The following is a 25,904-nucleotide window of genomic DNA, read 5'->3' as shown; positions in this document are numbered from 1 at the left end:
GGGTCGAAATACAAGACAGTTTTCGACAATTTTGGACTGACAGAAGCTCAACAGAAGAACTATAAACATGTAATCAGAGAATTCGACAACTATTTTCAGCCAACCAATGTAACAAAGTTGTACATGAAAAAGTTTGAGGACCGAAAGCAGCAACCAGGTGAGACTGTGTCCCAGTATATCAGTGCACTTAGAGAGATAGCACAGAACTGTGAGTATGGTGATACTCTCGAACAACAGTTGTGTAAACAAATCAGCATAGGCATTAGTGATCGAGCATTAAGAGACAGACTGTGGTCAGAGGATCTGACACTGAAACAGACTACAGAGAAATGTCATCACCATGAACAGAAACTAGAATCACTGAAGGAAATCGAAGGATCCACAAGTATCGTAACAGATGTAAACTATGTACGTCGAGGTCAAAGCAGAGGTCGTAGTCGCCACAGAAGTCAAGGTTCCAGAAACCAGCAAAGACGAGGCACACAGGTCTACAGAGGAGCCACGACACGGAGACCGCCACAGAGGAACTGTAATCGGTGTGGAAAACTACCACATCACAGTCAACAAAGATGCCCAGCATTAGAGAAAACTTGTAATTATTGTAAATTAAGAGGTCACTTTGCTGTCATGTGTAAAAATAAGAATAGAAATGTACATTTTGTAAACACATGTGATGATTATTTTCAAGATGTCAATGATTATGATGATTGTTATGAAATGTGTAATGTAGAGGAAAGTATGAATTCTTTGAATATTTACTCCATTGGTGTAAACAAACCTACTGAGTATTGGTCTGTCATATTAAGTACCCCATATGAACAGGGTAAAGGTGCAGTGCGTACGAAAATAGACACACAGGCAGAGTGTAATATATTGAGTAAAGTCATTTGATCGCATGGCACCTCATGGTTCATTATCTTTGTCTAAGTCACAGGTAACAATAAAAGCATTTGGTAATCATAAGATCACACCTGTTGGAAAACTACATTTACTGTTATTCACAAAAGCAAAATGTATGATATTGATTGTGAAGTTGTTGATGGTGATTTACCTAATCTTCTTGGAGGTGAATGTAGTACTAAGTTGGGGTTAATACAAAAAGTAAATGCAATTAGTACTTATGTACAAGGTAAATACTTGCATGATCAGAGTTCACAACATAGGCTACCTCCAGGTCCCGAGATTCCCACTGTTCAAAGCCCCCCCTCATGAATCAACACAAGTACGCCCCCCTTCGGTTGATAAATCAAATAAGTGTACTAAAACCCAGACTCAGTCAGACTCCGAGTTCCTAGCCCGGGTTCCTAATATAAACAAAGTGCCACAGAGTATTCGTGAAATTTTGCTTCAGTATAAAGACAGATTTCCCACAGACAGAGTAGGCAAAATACCGGGGAAAATGTACGTTGTCTATTGACCCAGATTACAAAGATGGCCCTGTGTCACAGGCTGCTAGGCCGATTCCTGTAGCGATGAGAGACAGAACCAAAGTACAGTACAGGGATCATTTCGAAAGTACCAGTTGGTATACCGACACCGTGGTGTAGTCAACTACATGTTGTACACAAGAAAGACGGAAACTCAGTGAGAATTTGCATTGATCCTAAGTTTCTTAATAAAGCACTACTGAGAGAATACCACCCTATCAATACACTAGAGGATGTACTTACCCGTATTAATGGAAGCAAGTATTTTACCGTCCTAGATGCGAACATGGGATACTATCAGCTACAGCTCGATGAGAATAGTCAGTTACTCACCGCTTTTAACACTCCGTGGGGTCGTTATATGTACTTACGTTTGCCGATGGGAATTAAGTCGAGTCCTGAATTGTACCAAAGAGCGATGGAAGAAATATTTCAGGAGCATGATCATGTGAATAACATTTTTGATTATATGCTACTCGATACTGTTACACTACCTGAACAATGTAAAGTGCTACGCAACACGTTGGAAACCGCTAGACAAAATGATGTGACATTTCGACTATCAAAATGTTTGTTTGGCCAGCCAGAGGTAGACTACACAGGTCATGTGATCACAGGCAACGGCATCAAAGTTTCTGATGAAAAAGTGCGTGCAATACATGAAATGCATACTCCAACCAATAGCGACGAAGTAAGAACACTGCTTGGAATGGCTACGTACCTGTCCAAATACATACCTAATTATTCTGATTTAACTGAACCTCTACGAAGTAGTCAAGAAGAAGACAGAAGAAACTCATGGATTCTATTTTGATGTACCACAGCAGGAGGCGTTTTCAAAGCTCAAGACTGCTCTCAGCCAAGCTCCAGTTCTGAGATATTATGCACTTAATGAACCGTTGACATTGTCTTGTGACGCATCACAAGGTGGACTAGGTGTTGTGATATTACAAAACAATCAACCAGTTGTCTATGCATCTAAAACACTAACACAAACAGAAAGAGCGTATGCACAAATAGAGAAAGAACTATTAGCAGTTGTATTTGGTTGCAGAAAATTTCATCACTTGTTATATGGCCGAAATGATTTCACAGTGGAGACAGATCATTTGCCATTGGTCTGTATTCAAGACAAACCATTGGGACAAGTTCCGTTACGACTACAGAAAATGCTTTTAAAACTACAGCCGTAGAACATCAGGTTAGTCGGAAAACCAGGTAAAGACATACCTATCGCAAATGCATTGAGCAGATTTCCAGTGAAAGATGAATATTCTGGCCTGGTAGATGATATGCGAGATTGTCAAGTTTTCGCAACTGAAGTCGCAAGTTTGTCTGCATTCACCAAAGAAAAGCAACAAGAGCTAAAGATCGCAACAGAAAATGATACAGAATATCGAATTCTCAAAGAACAGATTGTGAAAGAATGGCCCGAAAATCGAGACGAGGTACCACCAGAAGCAAAGCCATATTGGGATTTCCGAGAAGAGCTGACAGTATATGATGGTATATTATTCAAAGGAGAGAGAGTCATGATACCAAGGTCAATGAGACATAACATACTGAAACTCGTACATCAAAGCCATCAAGAAGTTGTGAGATCAAAGCAGCTTGCACGTGACATTTTATTTTGGAAAGGAATGAACAAACAAATCGAAGACACTGTCTCAAAATGTACCACATGTCAAACAATGAGAAATGCACAACAAAAAGAACCGATGATCAGCACACCTACACCAACGTTGCCATGGCAGTATGTTTCAACAGACTTATTTGAAAACCAAGGAACACATTATCTAGTAGTAGTTGATCATTACAGTGGATATTTGGAGATCAATGAATATGAAAAAGAGATCACATCCGAACAAACAGTTCAGAAATTGAAGAAACTTTTCGCTACGCATGGCATACCTCAGATTGTGTATTCGGACAATGGTCCACACTATGATGCTAAAGAGTTTAAAGATTTCAGTCACATCTGGGGATTTAAACACCAAACATTCACAAGCAAATGGACTGGCGGAACGTGCAGTTCAGACAGCGAAAAGACTTGTTATAAAATCTCTGAAAGAAAAATCAGACCTGCATTTGGTATTGTTAGACTACCGAAATACACCAAAAGATGCAAAAATTGAATCACCAGTGCAAAGGTGCATGAGTCGTAGAACCAGAACGAGGTTACCGACAAATGAGAAGTTGCTTATTCCACAAGTGATAAAGTGACGTCAGAAATCGACATTCAGAAACAGAAAAGTAAATCAAGATATGATCAGAATTCAAAACCACTGGATCTTGAAAAATGTGTAAGATACAGACATGAAAACAAGTGGATGCCAGCTCAGTTATTAGGGCAAGTTGAGAAACCCCGAAGCTATATATTACAAACACCAGCAGGCAGGATGATTTGTAGAAATCGTAGACATTTATTGCAAACAAATGAAGATGATGTCTATCACAGTGCTCGACAGAGATATCTTAGAAGAAAATCACAAGATGATTTGATTGCAGAAGAGTCTGTCCCAGAAAATGTGCCAAATATCCCTAAAACACCCCCAAGACAAAATATGTCTCAATCAGGGTCACCCAGAGCTAGCCATATATGTGAATCTCCACAATTGAAACAAAGTATTACACATGCTAAAAATAAAAATCAAATGCAAAATATTGCTCCTGCTCAAAAGAGTGAAATTGTAACAAAAACAGGTAGAATTTCTAAAGCTCCTACAAAACTAAGAGATTTTGTTATGTGAATTGTTAAAATGAGCAAGAATGTTACAAGAAAAATGTAATACTTAATGATTGAGAATAAGAGTTGTAAAAGAAAGAATACTTTTGTATTTGTAAGAGTTAAAATACTCTTGTATTTGTGTAATAATTTGGTAGAATTTTTTTTTACTTCATTTTATATATTATTATGTTGTTATATCTGATTGATATAATGTGTTATGTAGTTAGTAAAAAAAAAAAAAAGGCCCAGTTTTTAATGTTAAAGAAAAATTTAATTTTCTGTGTATTTACACTTATCATATTAAAAGAAAAATACATTTATCATATTACCAAAATAGACATTAATAACAACATAGTTTATTATGTCTTTTGATGTTATAACTATAAGATATATAAATCCAAATTTATGTAACAATAGTTAATTGTCTTAATTGTTAAAAAAAAAGGGACATGTTATGTATGTGACATTATTAGCCAATCAGCACTTAGTATTTTGTATGTGCGAGGCTATTCTAAATAAAGTACAGGAAGCTGCGGCACGTCTGAGTTTTGTTGTTACTTGATAACAAGTGTTTTATGAGAACCCAAAGACATAACACTTCCTTCCTTCATGACACGTCCAACCTTACACACGTGTGGGGATGAAGAAAAACAAAAGTTTCTGAGTGCCCCTGGTTTGCCTTAGGGGTCTCCCTATGGTCTTTAAAACCAAAATTACTGCCAAGTCTAAAATAAATAAAACTCTGTTGGAGTTCAAGAAGACACACACTGTGATTGAATATCATCTAAGTTTCCACTGGCAGCACCAAGGGGGAGCTTGGCCCAATGAGCCAAGCTCATTGATTACGAATATATAAATGAAATCTAAAAAAATTTCAATACTCTCATGGATTAAACAGGATCAATGATCCTGTGGGATGTATTAGTAATAAAATATAATAATAATAATAACAATAATAATCATAATAATAATTTTTTTTCGATTTTTTATAGTCCCATTACAGTGAATGTCTTGGTGATAAAAGTATTGAAAGAAAGGTAAATGAAATCACTCTTTCAAAGCAGACAATTACAAGACGCATTGAGGAACTTTCTCATGATGTATTTGAGCAACTGAAGGAACGTGTCCATGCGTGCTCTTTCTTTTCATTAGCTTTGGAGGAATCTGCTGACGTATGTGATGCAGCCCAGTTAAGTATTTTTATAAGAGGAATTGATGATAATTTTAACATATTTGAAGAACTTATTGGCCTTGAATAACTCCATGGAAAAACTAGAGGGTCAGACATATTTGAGAAAGTAAAGTCATGTTTAGAAAATCAGCATTTAAACTTTAGTAAACTCTTAAGTGTCTGTACTGATGGAGCACCGTCAATGATTGGTAGAGTTGCTGGAACTGTAGCCTTGCTCGAAAAGTTTTTAGGTCGTCCTCTTCTAAAATATCATTGCATATTACACCAAGAGTCTCTGTGTGTAAAACTTTTGAATTTGCAGCATGTTATGATACCAGTTGTAAAATGCGTGAATAAAATTAGAGCTAAAGGATTAAATAGGAGAGAATTCAGAGAATATTGTGAAGTGTTAGATATGGAATATGGTAATCTCATCCTTCATTGTGAAGTGCATTGGCTTTCTAGAGGACAAGTTCTCAAAAGATTTTGGAAACTGAAAAATATTGTACATGATTTTCTGGAAGAAAAAGAAGAGCTGCCCGAGGAAAGGACCCTTTTGTGTAATGAAAAGTGGATGTTTGATTTAGCTTTTTTAGTTGATATCACCAGCCATCTCAATGACCTAAATTCAAAACTGCAGGGCAAGGACAAATTGTTTCCTAGTTTAGTAAATGATATCAGTGCATTCAAAATGAAGTTAAAACTGTTCATCTCTCAGCTAGAAAACAAGGATTTGAGCCAATTTCCACATTTAAAGGAACAAAGTGAATGTGTTCAAGATAATACTAAATTTACAGAATACATTGAAAAATCATACTACTACAAGAGGTCTTTGATAGTCGTTTTAGTGATTTTGCTAAAGAAGAAGATTGCATGCTTGCATTTATAAATCCATTTTCACTGACTGAACAAAACATTCTGAAGATGCCTAGTAATATACAGATGGAACTTATTGATCTAAGAGCAAATTCAGTACTGAAAAGTAAATTTAATGAACTTCCCTTACTCTCAAGTGAATCTGGAATGCTTAATTTTTGGCAATCATTACCATGTGAACATTTTCCAGAACTGAGAAAATTTGCCCAAAGTTATGCCTGTCGCTTCGGAACAACATACAGATGCGAGCAAGCATTTTCATCCATGAAAATGATCAAGAACAAACTGAGGTAGCGACTATCCAATTCAAGTCTGAAAAAACTGACTGTTGCTGTCAGTTACTAATTTAACTCCTAATATTACAGATTTGGTGAAAGCGAAGCAAAGTCAAAAGTCTCATTAAACCTAGTTATGTTTATTTTTCCTCCATGTAAAATTATTTTTCATTAAAACTGCTAATTGTGTTGATAAATTTTTATTAGATATTCTTTCATAAATAACTAATGAAATATATCAATGCAAATGCAAAGTGTCAATAAAGTAAATAAAGTTTACCTTGTATTCATGTTGAATTCTTTTTACAACTTCTACATGTGTCCACACTCCACATTAACATATATATAACAAATGATTATATGTATAACTGCCAAATATCTCCAAATTACCATACTTAAAGGATTGAAAGGCTGTTAAAGTTTGTGTGGCGCATCTGAATTAGAAGTGAAAAAAATTGGTGCAAAAGGAAACAAAAGGTTGGCCACCCCTGTTCTAGAGTAACAACCCCATATTTTTGTTTGTGTGACCCTCCCCTTTTGAAGAGTATTAAACTGGCACTAGCTAGATTATCGGCACCAGCTAGTGAAAGTGGGTTTTCTCGGGGTTTTCCCATTTCCCCCACATCTAAATTCTGGCATTGGATCCATAGATCCCAGCCGCCCTGATGGACCCTAAGTCATGCATTGGCCGTTGTTTTTGTGGTATCATTCACTCACTGACGCATCACTTCGGGTGTCTGTTCACCAGTTTTTCGTCTTCTTTGCTTACTCAGAGTTCATAACATACATCAAGTTTTTTTTTGTTTTTTTTTTCGGGTAGCTTTACCATATTCCTAATTCATGAGTGGGGTGAAGAGAAAGTCCATCTTTCCGAGCACCCCTGATTATCTATATCTCTTCTGGGAATAGAGAATTTCAAACCAAAAATACTGTCAGTTTTGTTGTTGTTACCGCGGCTCTCATTCTTTCATTTTGAGCTAATAAGACGTGTATTCTCCCTCTGCTTTACCAGCATGACGTTCCCATTACCTGGTACTGCTGTGCCAATCTCGCTACCTGTCCCGCCTGTAATCGTCGACAGTCTGCCACAGCACCTCTCACCTCTCCAAATAGCCACGTTTATCACGTAGGCAAAACCTGGCACTTCCTTACACCCAACTAGAACCCGGATCCTTCACCGGGAAGGTATTCTCCTCCAGCCGTCAAGGCCTGCAGACCTATCATACTTTTGTGAGCCATGGAATACTCAAATTCATATCAAATGTTCACCAACCAAGAGCCCAACAAACCTTTTCTCTGTTTTTCTGAGAAGAATACACCATTCTATTCAACAGAGTGAAATCAAATGTGCTATTGAATGCCAAACCAATTCTGAGATATACGCTGTGCACTGAATCTACTCGAAAACCTCCAGACAAGTGACCAACTTCATGAAAATAGTAACAACCACTAAACATATTGCTGATACCATTTTACGTGATGGTTGCTACTATCACATCTTTCATTTTAGTGCTGAACGACCCTGCCATCACTCAATCAATCCTAGGATACCAAAGCAACCAGAATCTGTTTTGCCACCTAATGTAACACCTAATCTGCTGTTCCACCTAACACAGTCTTTAGTCAAATCGTCTATTGTGAAGCTGCCATCCAACTCAATTCAAACTTTCACCATGAAAATCGACAACCATACTCAGACAGCCAATCATGTACAGAACAAGTCTCAGTTTCTTAACAAATTCACTCAGATGCCATCTATTACACCTCACTCGAAAACATCTTCCCAGACGCAAACTACACAAGTTACCTACTACGACATGTCAACTATAACAGACAAGCATCTTACCATTTCTCAAACTATTCAAACTATATTACACAGAAGATATTAATTTTCCCGGACGACTGAAGAATACCTGGAGAATTTACCTGTGCAAGTTCTAGAACTCCAACCTGGAGTTTTGCCATACAGTGCAGTGGTCTCACCACCTCTCAATGGCTTTCACAAGTTAAGGAAAATGATAGAATTTTATCATGACATGGCCCCAGAGAATCTACCTGAACAAGTTCTAGAACCCCAACCAAGAGTTTCGTCGTGCAGTGCAGTGGACTCACCACCTCTCAATGACTTTCACACATTAATGGAAAGGGTAAAACATTATTGTAACATAGCACCATTTTTCTCCGTGTGACCCTCCACCTTCATGAAGTGAGCTAAAATGGCACTAGCTAGTGAAAGTGGGTTTTCCCGGGGTTCTCCTATTTCCCCCATATCTAAATTTCGGCATTGGGTCTACAGATCCCAGCCGTCCTGAGGGACCCTAAGTCATGTATCAGCCGTTGATTTTGTGGTATTTGCATATATCCTATGAGTGTCTGGTGTCAGTTTGCTGGTCTTTTGTCTTCCTTGCTTGCTCAAGGTTTGCACCATATATAAGGATGATCTCGTCCGTGTTTTTTTTTCTCTTCTCTTCGGGTAGCTGCTTCAATATCCTAAAGTCATGAGTGGGGCGAAGAGAATGGCCATCCTTCTGAGCACTCTCAGTTATCTCTATCCGTGGAGGGGATAGAAAACTTCAGACCGAAATATTCGTCAGCTTTGTTGTTGTTGTTACGTGGCTCTCAGTTCCAAGGTCGACGTTCAGCAGAGGGGATGTGCAGTCAGCAGCTGCGAGCAACGTAGTGTAAACCAGCGACATTTTTATTTTGTTTGTGCATTAACCTCAGTTTTACTAAAAAAAAGGCATACCCTTAGTTCTTTTCAGGACAAGTAAAATGATGAATTGCAGATCAAAGAACAAGACTGTAACAAGATCCAATGGTGAAGCCATGTCAAATGAAGAGACCATCGAAATGCTTAACAAGGCAATTGAGGGACCAGCCTCAGAAATTTTGAGCTCATCTACAGATGGATTGGAGAAGGACAGCTCAGATTTAGGTCCAGAAGAAACAAACAAGCAGTCAATAAAAGAAGGAGAACCAACTCCAGAGAAAAGAATAACTCTACTAACTCTATACTAATAACTCTACTAACTCTAATACTAATAGCTCTCTAATTCTACTAACTCTAACACTAATAGCTCTAAGCAACACTAAATTAAAAACACAAACAACGACACTGATAACACTAAAAACATCCCCACTGTTTCAATCATTCAATCACACGCTGATCCTCAACACAGAATTCCAACTCTGTTTATTGAAGGAATAAACAACACAACATGCATCCCTCAGATTGTGAAACAACTGAGGGCTTATTTCCCGGGCATTCAATTTAAAGACATTAAACGACTTCCAAACGGAAGAATAATGATAAAATGTACAGAACTACACGAATTTGCACACATTTTGGCCCACTGGTCCAAGGATGCCTTTGGAGTAAAACTGAGAAGTCCTTCACCCATGAAGGCTTCTGGAACTGGAAAAAGGTGACCACATCACTGAAGTCTCATGATAACTCTGCAGGACAGAAGTTTGCCATACAAGCTTGGGCAGAGTTTAAATTGCAGAAAATAAAGGGTGCAAGGATCCAACATGCTCTCGATGCAAACCATGCTGAAACTGTGGAGGAAAACCGACATTATATGAAAGCCGTGATAGATGCACTGCTCTACACAGCCTGCCAGAACGAAGCTCAGGGAGGTCACAGGGGAAGGTAGTCAGTCAGATAACAGGGGCAATTTCCTGAAACTTCTTGACATGATTTCCAGGTATGATGAAATCGTGAAGAAGTAGCTGAGTGGTCCTGCCAATGCCAAGTACACGTACCATGATATCCAAAACGAACTGCTTGACATCATAGTTGGAATGATCAGAAAGGATATCAGCAAAGACGTCATGGAAGCTGAGAATTTTGCTCTAATGGTGGATGAAACAAAGGATGTGAGCAAACAAGGTCCATTGTGGCAAGGTACCTCCACCAACAGAGCCTTCACAAGGAGTTCCTGGACTTCACAGTAAGGCTTCTACCTTTACACGTGTACACGATGAAGGTTACTGTTTGTGGTGTATCCGTTTAGGATATTACAAAACGTTTAATCGCTTAGGTCCTGCACTAAGTGTGAGCCAGTTGGTAACGTCATTAATTAATAAACATACAATAGCTATCATTTGTGACAAAATATTTTCCCTACAGTCCCAGACAGTTTTCGCTGTTTTTTACGATTTACTCACATTTGCCATATTGGCTCCTCGGATAACCTGCACCGAGTGGTGGATAAGATTGTACAAAATATTTCTGCAAAAAGAATTATGCCATAAATCGTTTTCTAAATGGCAAATGCAAAGTGTTGTTGTCTTCTACCCGAACATCACTCAAAACACACTTCAGTAAAGATCCCTGACAGCGCGCGCGTGCAGCCGTAAACATGGTCAAATCATGTGCAAACGATCTTGTAATTGTTGTCTGGTATGAATGTGAAAATTGCCACGCGCACACACCCAAACCAGCCAACGGAAGTGGTACAAAATGGATTCTGCTAGTTCTAGGCCTGCTACCGCCAAGTGTTCAAAAGTATGGGACCATTTTGAACGTGAAAATAACAACAAAGTGAAGTGTAAGTTATGTTTCACTCACCTTTCATTTTCTGGAGGTTCAACAGGAACAATGCTAAACCACCTTAAGCATAAACATAAGTCAATCCACTGTGAAGAAACAAAAGTTCAAACTAAAATCAATGCAAATAAAGCACCTGTATTATCAAAGGATAGGTGGAATAGCTGCACACAAAAGTTAGCTTTATTGTGTGCCGTGGACTTGCGTCCGTTATCAATCTGTGAAGGACCCGGTTTCCGGGCGTTTTGTGGAGAACTAAATCCCAGTTACACTGTACCATCGAAACAAACGGTCACAAATCATCTGAAGAAAATATTTGCTACTGAGAAAGAGTTACTCATCAATGATGTCCTGAATCACTGCACGAGTATTGCCATGACGTCTGATCTATGGACAAGCCAGGCAACTGAAGCGTACATAACAGTTACGGGGCACTATCTTGATTCAAACTGGACACTGCACAATGTTGATTTAACCACAAGAGAAGTCACAGACAGACATACTAGAGAAAATCTGGCTAATGAACTGAGGTCAATCACGTCAGAATTTCACATACCACTGAACAAAATTACGGCACTCATAACAGACAATGCCAGCAACATGACATTGTGCTGCAACAATCTTGGCTGGCTGAGTGTGAAATGTTTCGCACACACGCTACAGCTCTGCATTTGATAAAGTCAGATCAATTAACCACGCTATTGGCAGCGCCAAAAAACTAGTAACTTTTTTTCGAAAATCCGTGTTAGCTTCCAATGAGCTCACCCAACGATAAAAGCAGATGGGATTACCGCACCACAGTTTGATCATAGACTGTGCAACACGGTGGAATAGCACGTACGAGATGTTTGACAGACTTATAGAACAGAGACTTGCTGTATATGCAGTCTTGCACAGTAATGTTGTGAAGGACTCTCAAGCAAAGGTTCTTGACATTACTGATAAAGACTGGGAGGTCATTCAAGATATTGTTCCAGTTCTTCAGCCTTTATACATAGCCACAAGGGGTCTTTGCTCAGAACAATATCCAACCCTCTCTGGGGTGATGCCGATCGTGTACAGTCTGTTGGAGATCCATTTAAAGACCAAAGACTCAGATTCCAATGTGGTTAAAAACTTCAAAGTTGAAATCTCACAAGATCTGAAAAGACGTTTCAACACAGAAACTGAAGACATGTGCAAAAACATTAGAATGATGTGTTCTTTCATGGATCCCCGATACAAAGAATTGCCATTTTTGACACCAGCTCAGCGAGATGTAGTTCACCGAGAAATCATTTGTTACTGTCAAAAACTGGCACAGCCTGAATCACAAGTCACTGGAGTAGCAGCTGACAGGTCTGTTCCTCAACATCAGTCAGCAGAGGTGAATTCAAGTACCAAACCAGGCAGCAAACTATCACAAGACGACATGGCTTATTTCTTGGGTGATTTTTATGAACAAGACTGTTCTGTTGTTGTTCCTGAATCCCCCGAGGCTGAATTAGAACTCCTCTACCTGGAGCAAAAGCCAATCCCATGCAAAGAATCTCCGTTTGCCTGTTGGCGAAATGAACAATCATCGTATCCAACGATGTCTAAACTGGCCCGAACACTGCTCTCCATTCCAGGCACCTCTGTACCGTCCGGAAGGGTATTTTCCTGTGCTGGTGGTGAGTTCTTTATTTCTTTTATAAAACATTCACACTATATCACACATGTGGTTCATCATGATTATAGATATATACCTCTATCCGACATATCAGAATATGTTCTATTGTAAATACTTAAATGTTTCTATTATATGTTTATGCCAGGAACTGTTACAAAATTGAGATCGTCTCTTGATCCCGACACAGTGGACATGTTGATTTTTTTAAACAAACGATTAAAAGCCAAAACAATGCCAAGAGTGTGGATCATGTCTCCATAAAACTTGAGGCTTCAGCTCCCGATACAGCTACCAATCTCCCTGTCCGCATCAAGCAAGAGCCAATGGATGTCAGTGTTGCACACTCCAGTGATGTTCCGGCTCTCCCTACTCTTGGAGGAGTCACTGACTTGGAGTGGGAGTGGGCCCAAAATCCAACATATATATGTTTTCTATTGCACGTTGTACCTTTCATATTCACTTCAATTAATGCATTGATGTTTTTGTAAACTTGTGTGGAAATAAGAACAATTTTCCGACATCATGTTTTTGTCGTTGTCTGTATGTGTCTGAGCATCGCGACTCCTGGTACTTGGGTTTTTCCCATTTTCAGTACACAGTTCAGAGTGATAATATTTTATCATTTGTATGGTGCAACGTAACTAAGATAATGTAATGACACAATAAGACTGGCAGTAACAGAGTGAGGTAAAATGTTAAAACAAAACACGTGACACACCTGCAATTAATTTTCATTTTATTCATATTTCAAATGTGGCCAATATATTCACTGAACACAACACCAACATCAATTCCGTGTACACGAATAGTTTCGTGTATTGAGTGACATGTAAAGGTTTACAGAAATTAGTAAACGTAGAAGCCTTACTTCACAGCTGCTGAGGGTCTGGATGCAGATTCATTGCTCAAGAAAATCATGGAGACTTTGGCTAAATGTGGTATTGACCATAATGCCTGCATTGGCCAGTGCTATGATGGAGCTGCAGTCATGTCAGGGCACATCAGTGACATACAAGAGAGATTCAGGAGAGAGGTGTCTCAGGCTATGTATGTCCACTGCTATGCACACATGCTCAACATTGTGCTAGTTGATTGTGTGCACAACGTCCAGGCTGCAGCAGAGTTCTTTGTGACAATTCAGAAGCTGTACAAATTCTTCTCTACATTGGTTGGGCATGAATAATTCATAATCACATCTAGTACTGGCCAAAGAGATGAACCAATACCAGATGCCAGGAGACATACCTTCTATGCCATCATAGACAGGGTGCTCAACGAGCTGAATAGAAGATTCTCCTCTGATGCCTGCAGTGTTCTGATGGGTGCAACTGCATTGAATCCCAAACACTCCACATTTATGGACAAGCAAGCACTCTTAGGAATGGCAGCAAACTATGGTGTGGCAGAGGATGACCTTGCAGTGGAGGTCCACCAGTTGAACTGGCTAATTGCCAGGAAGATAGACAAGGGGCAGGAAATATCCAGACCATTGGAGCTTGCAACCATGCTGGAGCCATACAAGGATGCCTTCATGGATCTCCACAAATTTGTATGCATTGCTGTGACTCTGCCTGTCACTTCAGCTGCCTGTGAGAGAACTTTCTCATGTCTGAAGCTTCTGAAGACATACTTGCGCAACAGCAGTGGTAACAACCACACCAGCAACCTTGCTGTCATATCAGTAAACTCCAGGAAGGCAAAACAACTCGATATTGATACTGTTATACACACATTTGCTGCCAATCACCAGAACAGGTGCATTGTTTTGAAGTAATATTGACTATAAACACAACATGATGATAGATAGTTAGCCTGATAGTGACCTTACTTTTCCTCAGAGTGTATTAACTTCACATGGTATAATTCGTTTCTGTTATGTAAACTGTGTCTTTATGTTATATTTCTTTTGATTTGTAGCGTTACTCTTAATGGTATATTAAATGTTCAATCTAAGCTAATCTTGATTTTATTTATTATTATGTATTACCTTGGGTGGGGCCCAGCATGGCCAAGCGCTTTAAGGCATTCGACTTCGTAATCCGAGGGTCTCAGGTTCGCATCCCGTCAGCCAAACATGTTCCCCCTTTCAACTGTGGGGGCGTTATAATGTGACGGTAAATCTCACTATTCGTTGGTAAAAAAGTAGCCCAAGAGTTGGCGGTGGGTGGTGATGACTAGCTGCCTTCCCTCTAGTCTTACACTGCAAAATTAGGGAGGGTTAGCAGAGATAGTCCTCGAGTAGCTTTGTGCGAAATTAAAAAAAAACAACAAAAAAACAAAGAATACCTTGGGTGGAATTTAGATGAGCTTCCTCTTTTACATATATGCGTATTTTCATAAACAAATTATTTCTAATTTGTAACAATGAATTATTAATCAGAGTATGAGTTTCCAGTGAAAACTGCATTGAAAACGCATTTCAAAATAGCACACCTTTCTGAAATGTACCTTGGTATTTACATTATTATAATTTACCATCTATACTTCATATTGATGGCACTTTGGGAAGCCCCTCCACAGTTTACCTCAACATTATGTAATTACACAACCATTATTATATAAATCAGTAAATATATCATATTTGCCTTGAATTGGATTAAAATTTTGATTTCTTAAACCATGTTGTTTAAAACAAACTTAAGTATGAAAATAACATCTTTTAAGACTCAAATTAATTTTATGGAATTTCCTAACAAATATACTTCAACTGAGAAAAAAGTACAGGGGATAGGTGTTTTAGGATGTAACAATAGTACTAAATTTATTTTAAGTTGTCTATAAGCAATTCACCCCAACCATACAAATGAAACTAACTTTATCGATAACACATGTTTTTATCACATTTGAACCCATCATGTTTAGATTTATCATGGCAAGCAATATGCACCAGTTCAAGGTTAGCAGAAGTAAACAGTAATGAGTAAAAGTAGTCTGAATTTATGACTGACTTCACAGGAAGGTCTCTAATAGCATTCACAACTGCTGGAATGATAGTGCGGGATCTTTCAATCCTAAAAGAAATGATCAAGAAATTAACTTATAGTTATCACATATAATAATAATAATTATAGAGGTTTTTTTAAAAAAAAGCTGACAATTTACAATAGTTTTAATGCATAAACCATTACATAGGGTGCATTATTAAAAATCTAGAAATTCTGTGTCAAATGAAAGAAAATAACATTTTCTAAGTACCAAGAAATATTCAACATATTTTTATTCATCAGGGCATTTACTGTTTTAAACATTCTTTGAGTAAAATTAATTACCTGTGATCAAGATTCCAAGTACTGAAAAGTTTACGATGCTCACTACTAAGATATGGATTAAGTGTATGAGCTTTATCACATTTAGAGGCATTGTACCGTCCTTGACAAGAAAATGTGCCTTCTTCGGTACACAAAGCTTTTAATTCTCCACGAACAAACAGATGGCCATTGTAATTATCTCTTTTCAGTAAGTTTTTTAAATCAATGAGCAGATCAATTAGCAACATCTCTGGAAGGTTCCTTCTTTGTAATTCTACTTTGGTCTGAAGGGAAAAAAGTAATATTTAATTTTAAAAATTTGACTACTATGGTCTGTTACTTTATTATATCTAGCTAAGACATGAAAACAAATACAAATCAGAAGGCTGGAAAATATTTATAAATATTAATACCACTGTCATATTGCAAATATTTTGATGTTATCATTCCACCAATATAAATAGTACAATCAGTAAAAATGAAGACTATCTTGCTTTTTAGTTAAATATATATATGATGAAATATAAAAATCGTTGCTTCTCTTATTGCAAGATTCTTCAAAATTGAAAATTTTTCAAAAGACTATGAAATATAAGAATGAGCCAAGTTTCTATCCAAAACAATGTCATTCACAACACCCTGATGCAATAAATTATATACATATTTTACAATTCTTTTTCAAAATTCTGATCAACTTCAAGCAAAACACCCAAAGTAATTCTCTCAACTAATTATTTAGTGAATTAGTCAGACCATTATTGAAAACAAATTGTCAAAACCTGTACATGAAGAAGTACAAGAAAATCAACTTTGGCTGCAATAGTTTAAATTTTGCACCAATGACAATAATTATTTTTTCACACTATTTACAATGAATATTTTTCATTACAAAACAGCATCATGTAACTTAACCTTAACTTCAACCACAAAAATAAACCTAATTGAATCATTATGTAAACATGGGTTAAAAAAATAAAATCAGCCTAAACTGCATTCTTAAAGATTATATTTTACGCCTTTCAGGACAGTAATAAATTCACTTATACAAACACCAAAAAAACAAATCTTTAGTATCACATATCACATTACATCATCTGCAGATTAAATTCAATTATACCCACATTTGAACGAAAACGTGAATTTTAAATAAAAAATATCTTATTAGAATCAAAAAGCTTTATTCATGCATGGTAAAGACTTGAAAAATTTTAATGATAAATGTGTTTGTATGTTGAGGGCAAAAGTTGGAAGTGGATCACGTTCAGAAGTATTCTAATTTTAGGCCTATTTTAATGCATGAACAATGTTTGATGAAAACTGAGGAGGGTTGCAGGCAAGACTAGGAAAAATAATGAAAAAAGGCAGTTTAACGACCATGTAATAAATTTCTGTTATTTACACTTTTTGGACTCAACTAGAGTTTTTATATTTATGTCAAAACTATTTGTATAACTATTCATTATCTTTAACCAAAAACTCAATTCCTGTTGGAGAAACAGTAAATCTATTGACATTTACAGGTATAAGGGGCTCTTATATGAGTGTTATCTGCCTAATCTGTTGGCTCTCAAAATTTCTTAACAAGATACTAACAGGTACGAAGTTAGTGTGTTTTAATTTGAGGGGAAAAATATAATACTTGTAAACCTTATAGCTTCGAATATCTCAGCAGATATTAATATATAACTAATTTATTTTTGTTAATGACAAACTTCATTCTTGCAGCTTATTTGTTACATAAATTTAATGTATAGCTCAATGAAACACATTTACATATTATAGACTTACAAGTTTTTTTTTACATTTTACCTTATAATAGTAACTTCTGATTCTATGTTCGGCATTGCCTTTCATGTATTCTTTCTTAGATATATATCTCTCATCTAAACCTGAAAGCACAATACACAAGTTGATCATTAACAAATTAAACAAATGAAGCTGATGATACTGTCGTATTATAATTATTAAATCTAAAATGTAATACAAATCCTAATTGCTGAATAAATTGAAGTAATAACATTTTTAATATGTACATTTTCTGAAAAAACTTAGACAATAATCTCAAAGTGAACAGAAAACAGCAATTCTTGTTCATTCATGATTATGTTTAAATCTAATTTTTGTTACTTGGAATAAACATCATGAAGATATTTTCTTCTGGAAACTTTAACTTGCTCTGGTGGTTACATTTAGAATTTTTAGAAATTATGAAAGAAATAAATATTAAAATGGCCACATTGAAATCTGACAGCATTCACATCACTTGATATAAGAAAAAAACAAGATAAAAGCATTATGTGAGTTGGTGTCCATTACTCTGTACTTGAATAAAGTATCAGTAACACAAACTTCATAAAACATAAATAATTTACTCCAAAACTCCTCCTCATGTGTTTGACAATAACCATATTTTAATTTCTTTAAGGCCAAGATTCTAGAAAGAGAAAGTAACATTAACAGGAAAAGACTAATGATGTAATATTTATAAAAAAAACTGAGCAAGTAATGTTTAATACTCATTCACACTACAGGTTACACAACAACTTCTAAACTTCTATCCTTAAACCTCCACAATTTCCTCACCTTTTGTGTGACTGTATGTCAACATTTTATTTGAATAATCCTTCTCTCTGAATTCGAAAAAACATATTTAACTTTTGTGAACCTGATGATGACCAAAGAAGGTCGAAACGTTATTTGCTCCTTTACGTAACAAATTTTCTCAACCCAAAGAAATCGTTTTTAAATATATGTATACACACATTTTTCTCTACAAGTGGGTTTTCTCGACATCACTGATTTTTAACAAAATTCTTCCTATACATTTATTAGAGATATAATAATAATTGTTTAACTCAATCATGACTTGCTTGTTGACTCTTCAACTTGCAAAGAATTAGGTTAGCATACAATCCAGTTAAGTTATAGTTCAAACACCATATTGTGGGCTCACTCAAGTATATTTTTAAGTTTGATTTTCTTAATTTCTACATACATTATTTCACCGAAATTCAACTTGTTAACTTAAATATTATTTATAACCTTTAAAATAATGTTATTACACTGTCAAAACAAGTTTTTACATTATCTTACCTGTACATTATGATGTAATTATGACATCATTTTGATTGCACTCACATGCTCTAATTACTCTTGACAGTTTTTAAATTTTACTGGCACGTTATCTCCATATGATGAAGTTAGATAGGCCTAATGAAGCACTGAGTTACAGAAATAATGTTTGCTCTGTATTTAATAAAAGTATCTTTCACTGTACTCTTCATGCTGACATGTCACTAAGCTGGTTCATGATGATATGGTTCTTATGTGTATTTAGATATACAGAAATCTGTCAAATAGTTATATAAAAAGGGAACCTGAATATACTTATTCAAGGAGTTTATACACAAATCAAGCTAAAGTGTCTTTAAACCTTCCATTTAGATTTAGATTTATTTTCTTCAATTAAGGAAAAGACTTGTGGTGTAACTTGTACTAGTTCCACGATAATAAGATGAAGCAAAGGTACAAAAGAAAAAAGCATTCTGAGGTCTAAATATTATTCAAGTACTGTTTAACATGCATTTGCTGACTGTCAGGTGATGGTGTCTCTGAACATATTTAAGATCATTGCAAATGCAGAGAATGTGACACTAATTAGAATAAAGGACCCTTCAGATTTGACATAAGAAGCTAGTTTTAAATATCCATCAAAATGCAACAGAAATTTTAATAATAATTTAAGGTGTTTTAAAGTTTAAATTTAAGTAACCTAAATTTTTTAATGACATCATGTTGTCTTGATGCTATTCTTATGTTTAATTTTTGGACTGACCTTCAAACCATTCCACATGCTCCTTCCTTAAATCAGCAAACTTCTCTTCATCTGGCACTATTATCTTTTCAATTATTTTCTGGAGTTGTTGGAGTAAATGTACTTTTTCTTCAACAAATTCATCTGCTTCTACGAATATCCTTTTATTCTTGGTTATTACAGTTGCAATGGTGTCTAAGGCTTCTTTAACTCGTTGTGGTAAATCTGTATAGATTTTCTATGCATAAAACCTTAACTTATCTTGATAATTCACATTGAGCCAATCCAATAATTTTATTTCGATAACTTCATGTATTTATACATCCAAATTAAAAATATATATATACATATACATGTATATCAAAAATTCTCTATACAGTTTTAGATATGTGATATTTGACAGTTAAATTTTCCCAAACTGAATTTTTTTCTTATAGATATTTTTTTTTTACTGATAAGATAAGCTTTTTCTATTTGGTACTGCCCTCCAACCTTTCATAACACATGTCACAAGCCTTCTGTAACCTGCCCAGCTGTTGGAATCAGAGATCTCAACAGGTCTCATGCAAATAAACATGCATCATTTCTTCACCAACAGGAGATCACCACCCTTATATAACATGTGCAACTCCATATATGCACCACTACTGAACCATTGCTTTGAAATTTGGCAGAAGACGTAAGCACTGAATGATTGTAAGAAGGAGAGTGGGAAGTGTGTATAGAGGGATGAACCTATTGGAAATACAAATATAAGTTCAGGAAAAGTATAACTTTTGATGTGGTGCTACCCTTTCAGCAAAAGATTAGCTAGAATTTCACATTGAGAAAGAAGAGGGTCCAGTGTGAGAGAAGAACAGATGTACCCCCAGGTGGGGAATAACAGAAGAGGGATGAAAGGGAACAATTTTAACCAAAGTAACTGAGGAAATTATGACTGAACAGGCCAGTAAAGTATTAGCAGAAGGACTTTATACAGTGATATGGGTAAGGGATAGGATGATAAACAGAAGGGAACTTGTTTGACCAAAATTGGTTGAATACATCTATAAACAAATCTCAAGGATGATGAATAGGGGACTAAAATAAAGGTAACTGGTGATTGAGAGAGGTGGCAAATGCGTCAATATGATAGGAACCCCACAAATTGCAAAGTCAACTGTGATGGATGTCAAATATATATTTAAAATGCATGTAATTTATACTGTTAAACCATTATTGTGAAATTTCTGCCTATTCACTAAAGTCACAGAAGTTTCATAAGAATCAACAATGTTCTAGATACACTACTGGCCAAAATCCTAAGGCCAATGAGCATAAAGAAAAAATATGCATTTTGCACTGTTAGACTCAACCACTTATTTGAGTAGAGCTTCGAAAGATGAAAATAAGAAAAGAGAAAATAAAAATAAAAAACTTTTTTAGCATTTAATAGAGAAAATGTGAACACTATGAAATTAGCCTAAATACTAGTTGGTCAAAAGTTTAAGACCATAACAAAAAAAATTCTTAAACAGGGTAGGAAACGCTCAACAATAGGTCTCAGTAGTAAGTTGCACGACCGTCATTGCAAATAACTACAAGCATCAGCTTTGGCATGGTTGATATAAACGTTTGCAGAAGGCTGGCTGGAATGTTATTCCAAGTGGTGAAGATGGCTTCACTAAGATCATGAACTGTTTGGAATTGACGTCCATTTCTATAGACTTCCCTCGCCATCCACCCCCACACATTTTCAGTGGGGTTCAGTTCAGGCAAACACTCTGGATGGTCCAAAAGAATCACGTTATTTGCCATGAAAAAGTCCTTTGTCCTGTGGGCATTGTGCATTGTAGCATTGTCCTGCTGAAAGATCCAGTCATTTCCACACAAGTGAGGGCCTTCAGTCAATAAGGATGCCCTCTCCAACATACTAATGTAGCCAACCACTTGAAATTCTCATTTCATATTCCTAAGGGTCTTTTAAGAAATTTGCAACAGCAGTTTTACTATGCTCAATCTCACCAGCGATGGCAGGTTGGGAAAGATCTTGCTTTTGCAGTTTGACAATTCTGCCACATTCAAACTCTGTCAACTTTTTAGCCTTTGCCATGTTTTTACCCAAGGTAACACAGATGTCAGTGAAAGATGTTGACAATGCTAATGCTTGAACACAAATGACTAATTTTCATTACGTGTTTACTGATTAACGCTTCGTTTCAGTATGGTCTTAAACTTTTGACCAGCTAGTATTTAGGTTAATTTCACAGTGTTTGCATTTTCCCTATTAAATGCTAAAAATGTTTTATTTTTAATTTTCCCTTTTCTTATTTTCATCTTTCAAAGCTCTACTCAAATAAGTGGTTGAGTCTAACAATGCAAAATGCATATTTTTTCTTTATGCCCATTGGCCTTAAGATTTTGGCCAGCAGTGTATGTAGGTAAATCCCAATATTGTTGTACAAGCTAAAATTTCTAAAACCTTGTTTAACATTTATAAAAGGCAACCAATGCAATGCACCAAGAAAGGGTATGTATTATTGATTTGTTACAGCTGGTATACTATAAACCTTAGAGGCTACAACTATTATTTATGCTTATCAGTTGGGAACTTCAAATGTTGACCAGAAACATTTATAGGTTCCGAACATTACAAACCATTTAACATCAGTGAATTAATATCGAACATTAATATCTTTACAAAGACATTATATAGATGTGATCAGCAAAGAGGTAGCTAGTTCCACATTAAATGTACTGTATCATTGTGAACTCAGAAGTAATTCGCTTATTGTGAATCATCACTAAAATATACAGTATGAGACCAAGTAGAAGACTCAATAATGTTTGTAAAACTTTCATATGTGAATCATTATTTGTAATAATCATTATAAATTGTATTATTTGTATATTAAAATATATTTGTATTGAGAAAGAAATTATGTGTATCAATCTTGTTGGCAAATATCGTAAATTTAATACATATCAACATTTAATTCACTCTTAATATAAATTTGAATTTAACTCAGTTTTAGGCTATTCGAAATCATATTATGTAAGGGGCCACTCCATTAGGTGAGCCTTGTCTGGTAAGGAAAGATTATCTACCACGAGGTTGAAAGCACACAGTACATAATATGCCATCAAACACATATGATGATAGTGGACCTAAAAGAGAAGATACAAGGTGAAAAAACCCAGGGATCTTGATACCCAAACCCAAGCTCTGAAAGAATGTATCCATGAACAGGTGTAAATCTGGCCACAGAGGAGGAAGCTGGATGCCCACCAAAATATTAGCCTTATCTAACCACCATCATAGATCATCCATAATGTAGGAAAGAAGGGTGATGGGAGAATAAACAGGATCCCAAGCAAGGTTCAATTGATTATGAAGAGCCCACTGAAAGGATCATGAGTCCAACTGATCGGTATGAGAGGAGTCATTAAAAGTCACATCCCCAACAGCAATAAAGTGAAGGAGCAGATTCGGCATTCCAAACAGCCAGTTCCATAGAACAAAGCCAGAGAGAAGAAAGTTGGGCCAACTGTAATGGATGTTGAAAAAAATATTAATATGAATGAGGTACCAGGTAGGATGAAGGAAGGAATTCTCCAATCTGACCAATCTGCCAATTAAAAAATCTTGAGAATGTACTGAGTATCTACAGGATGACTCTTGTTCAGAATGAGTGGGAAGAAGTCATTCATCCATGTAAAAATGAAAGTGCATATATAGGGCATGAAGCTATAGATGGAATATTCACACCACCCAGAAAAAAACGAAATACATCACCAATGCCAGACCAAAGGGTAGGGCATAAAATTGTTATACTACCCTACAATAGACAAACTGAAAATAAAGATGAGAATGTTCTGAGGTGGGAAGATGCACAAAAGTATTGAAAATGTTCATCTTGATTATGCAAAGACCCAGAGGAAAAGCCCTTCAATTCCATAGTGAATCATGGGGTGTTAAAGTATTGAGAGGGACAAAACAGGTCAATAAACAGCAACCAGTCTCTGGTCTTTTGGGGAACCACAAACAGGTAAGAGTAATCCCTTCTCAAACTGCATGTGGCAGGTTTGATACCCTGTTGTGAAAGGACATTTTGTATTGACTCAGAAGGACATTTGTAAAACAAAGGATTCTGAGGAGGAAGAGAGGAAGCAGACATGCTTGTTAAGGGAGAAGTAAGAAATTGAATGACAAAACCTTCTGATAATACTTGGTGACTCAAACATAAGACGTGAAAGGGTTACACTGATGAATGAAGTCCATCAGACAAGCTTCCATTGGACCTGAACCCACCAGAACTGTTTCTGGTGCACCATAGGTCATCATGAAAAATGACAAACAGTGGCACCATTGGAAGAAGAAACTGGCAATAGCTAAGAAGAGGAAGGTCAGGAGAAACAAATCTAATGCTCAATTCCAACTGGAACAAATGGGCCACCTAAGAGAAGTGGTGGGCTGTTGTTGGACTGAAGCAACTCTAGGCTACAAAACTGTGTCAAGCACATAATGTCTCAAAAATAGGGCCCTACAAAGGCCCTACAGATATGAAGCCAGGAAATGGGTCTGTGACAACATGTCATCACAACCCAAGAGGTCACAACAACAAAGAAACTACATTTGCAGGGTCAGAGCTGAGGATGACAGAGGCTAACAGAGGAAGATGCCCCAAGAAAAAACACTCAGGGTTCCCTTGAAGAGTCTCAGACAGGAGGTTGTATTGAGAAAATGAACCGTAACATAGTCATCATGATAAGATGAAAATAGAAATATTGGACTTCTATTAAGCAAACAGGAGATTTGGTACCTGCTCCCCATGCAAGCAGAGTAATGACAGTCCACCCCAGAATAGGAGAGAGCAGACTAATTTGAAGCCCATGGGGAATGAGACTTATGTTCCAACTCAACTGGAAGACAAAACACTCAGTGTGAACCCAAATATCAGGGGATGGGGAAAAACTGAATAAAAATTAAAGGCAGAATCATGTAAAAAAAAAGCACTTTGGTCATAAGAAACAGTAGCACTAAATAAAAACATCACATACCTAAGAAATAAAATGTGAGAAAGCTGATAAAAGCCAAACAGAATCTTCAAGTAAGTTTGGGTAAAGCATGTCAAACTCAGAGAGGGAAGGACAAAAGATTGAAAGCCTAGTCACCATGGACAGGATAGAAAGGCTTTGGTAGAGAGGGACAACAGGAGGAGACAAAGATAGTCCAATATAACACTCAATTTCCTTGTGAATAAATGCTGATAAATTCCTGACAGGTCACCCATTCCCATGGCCTGAAGTATGCATCAGATGAATGAGATAAACTCAAAGTGGTAATGCTAACCTTGGAATTCATGCTTGACATCAAATAAACAAGTGAAAGATTTGGTGGCAAAATACAAATAAGTGCTTTCAAGACAAAGGTAGAAATTTCTTGACCATAAATGTAATAAAGTGCAAGTTAAACTAAGGTAAACCACTCTGTAGCAGAACTGGAACAAAAGAAAGATGTCTGAACTCAAGTATTGCCAAACAATAATTGATGATCTGGTATTGGCACATGAAGGAGTCACAGTTCACATGATGGTGGTACTCTCCTATTACAGGAGAGATGACACATGTTGATTTGCATGAGACATATTGGAATCTTTTATTCTAATAGCATGGGGATGCAGAAGGTTTGTTGTATGTATTTAAAAAAAACTTTGCATATAGTAAATAGAAAGAGGTGAATGTGGCCACTGTGTTTGATTCAGTACATAACCAAAATGTCAACAAAATAAAAAAGATACGAGGTTCTTATTTTATATTCTAACTTCATAATATTAGTAATCTGAGATCCCAATTTGTATGAAACTACAGAGTTAGTATTTTAACATTACAAACAGTGCTGTATTAAACATACCATGTGGCTCATTTAAATCTACACTTGGATGTGTTCTTTTAATATTTACTTTTAAATTAAGAAATTAACTCATATATAATATTAAAGTTTGAATTATAATCTAACAGTCTGATTCCAAACTTACTGACATAAATTCATAAAATAGTACTTCAATAAGATTTTGATTGCAAGTCAAAAAACATGATGGCACGACCTTTTACCTGTGACCCATCATGAACGAGTTGATTGAATATAATCATTTAAAGCTCATCAATTAAACATTTAGCAAA

The 25,904-nt window shown here is 36.4% G+C and overlaps 4 protein-coding genes across 4 annotated transcripts in view; 3 read left to right on the top strand and 1 right to left on the bottom strand.

Annotated features, from left to right (window-relative positions):
- Positions 1–5,528: 5,528 nt before the first annotated feature.
- LOC143251543 (general transcription factor II-I repeat domain-containing protein 2-like) lies at positions 5,529–6,215 on the top strand. The gene has a single exon (XM_076502814.1). It carries the CDS (start codon positions 5,529–5,531, stop codon positions 6,213–6,215), a length of 687 nt encoding a protein of 228 aa, XP_076358929.1.
- A 4,727-nt stretch (positions 6,216–10,942) lies between these two features.
- LOC143251541 (uncharacterized) lies at positions 10,943–11,704 on the top strand. The gene has a single exon (XM_076502813.1). It carries the CDS (start codon positions 10,943–10,945, stop codon positions 11,702–11,704), a length of 762 nt encoding a protein of 253 aa, XP_076358928.1.
- Positions 11,705–11,810: 106 nt separating this feature from the next.
- On the top strand, positions 11,811–13,863 carry LOC143251540 (E3 SUMO-protein ligase ZBED1-like). Its single transcript, XM_076502812.1, has 2 exons — positions 11,811–12,662; positions 13,648–13,863. The coding sequence occupies exons 1-2, from the start codon at positions 11,811–11,813 to the stop codon at positions 13,861–13,863; spliced, it is 1,068 nt and encodes a 355-aa protein (XP_076358927.1).
- The window catches only part of LOC143251921 (DNA fragmentation factor subunit beta-like), a 33,014-nt gene continuing 20,509 nt past the window's right edge, over positions 13,400–25,904 (bottom strand). Inside the window, exons 4-7 of the mRNA XM_076503290.1 lie at positions 19,764–19,967; positions 17,738–17,817; positions 15,950–16,212; positions 13,400–15,691 (exon numbers count right to left, since the gene is read on the bottom strand). Coding sequence (XP_076359405.1) covers positions 15,496–15,691; positions 15,950–16,212; positions 17,738–17,817; positions 19,764–19,967 — 743 coding nt within the window. The 3' untranslated portion in view covers positions 13,400–15,495. The remainder of the gene's footprint in view (positions 15,692–15,949; positions 16,213–17,737; positions 17,818–19,763; positions 19,968–25,904) is intronic.

The sequence above is a fragment of the Tachypleus tridentatus genome, chromosome 6, assembly GCF_004210375.1.
Source record: "Tachypleus tridentatus isolate NWPU-2018 chromosome 6, ASM421037v1, whole genome shotgun sequence".
NCBI lineage: Eukaryota > Metazoa > Arthropoda > Merostomata > Xiphosura > Limulidae > Tachypleus > Tachypleus tridentatus.
This window is presented reverse-complemented; position numbering and strand designations above follow the sequence as displayed.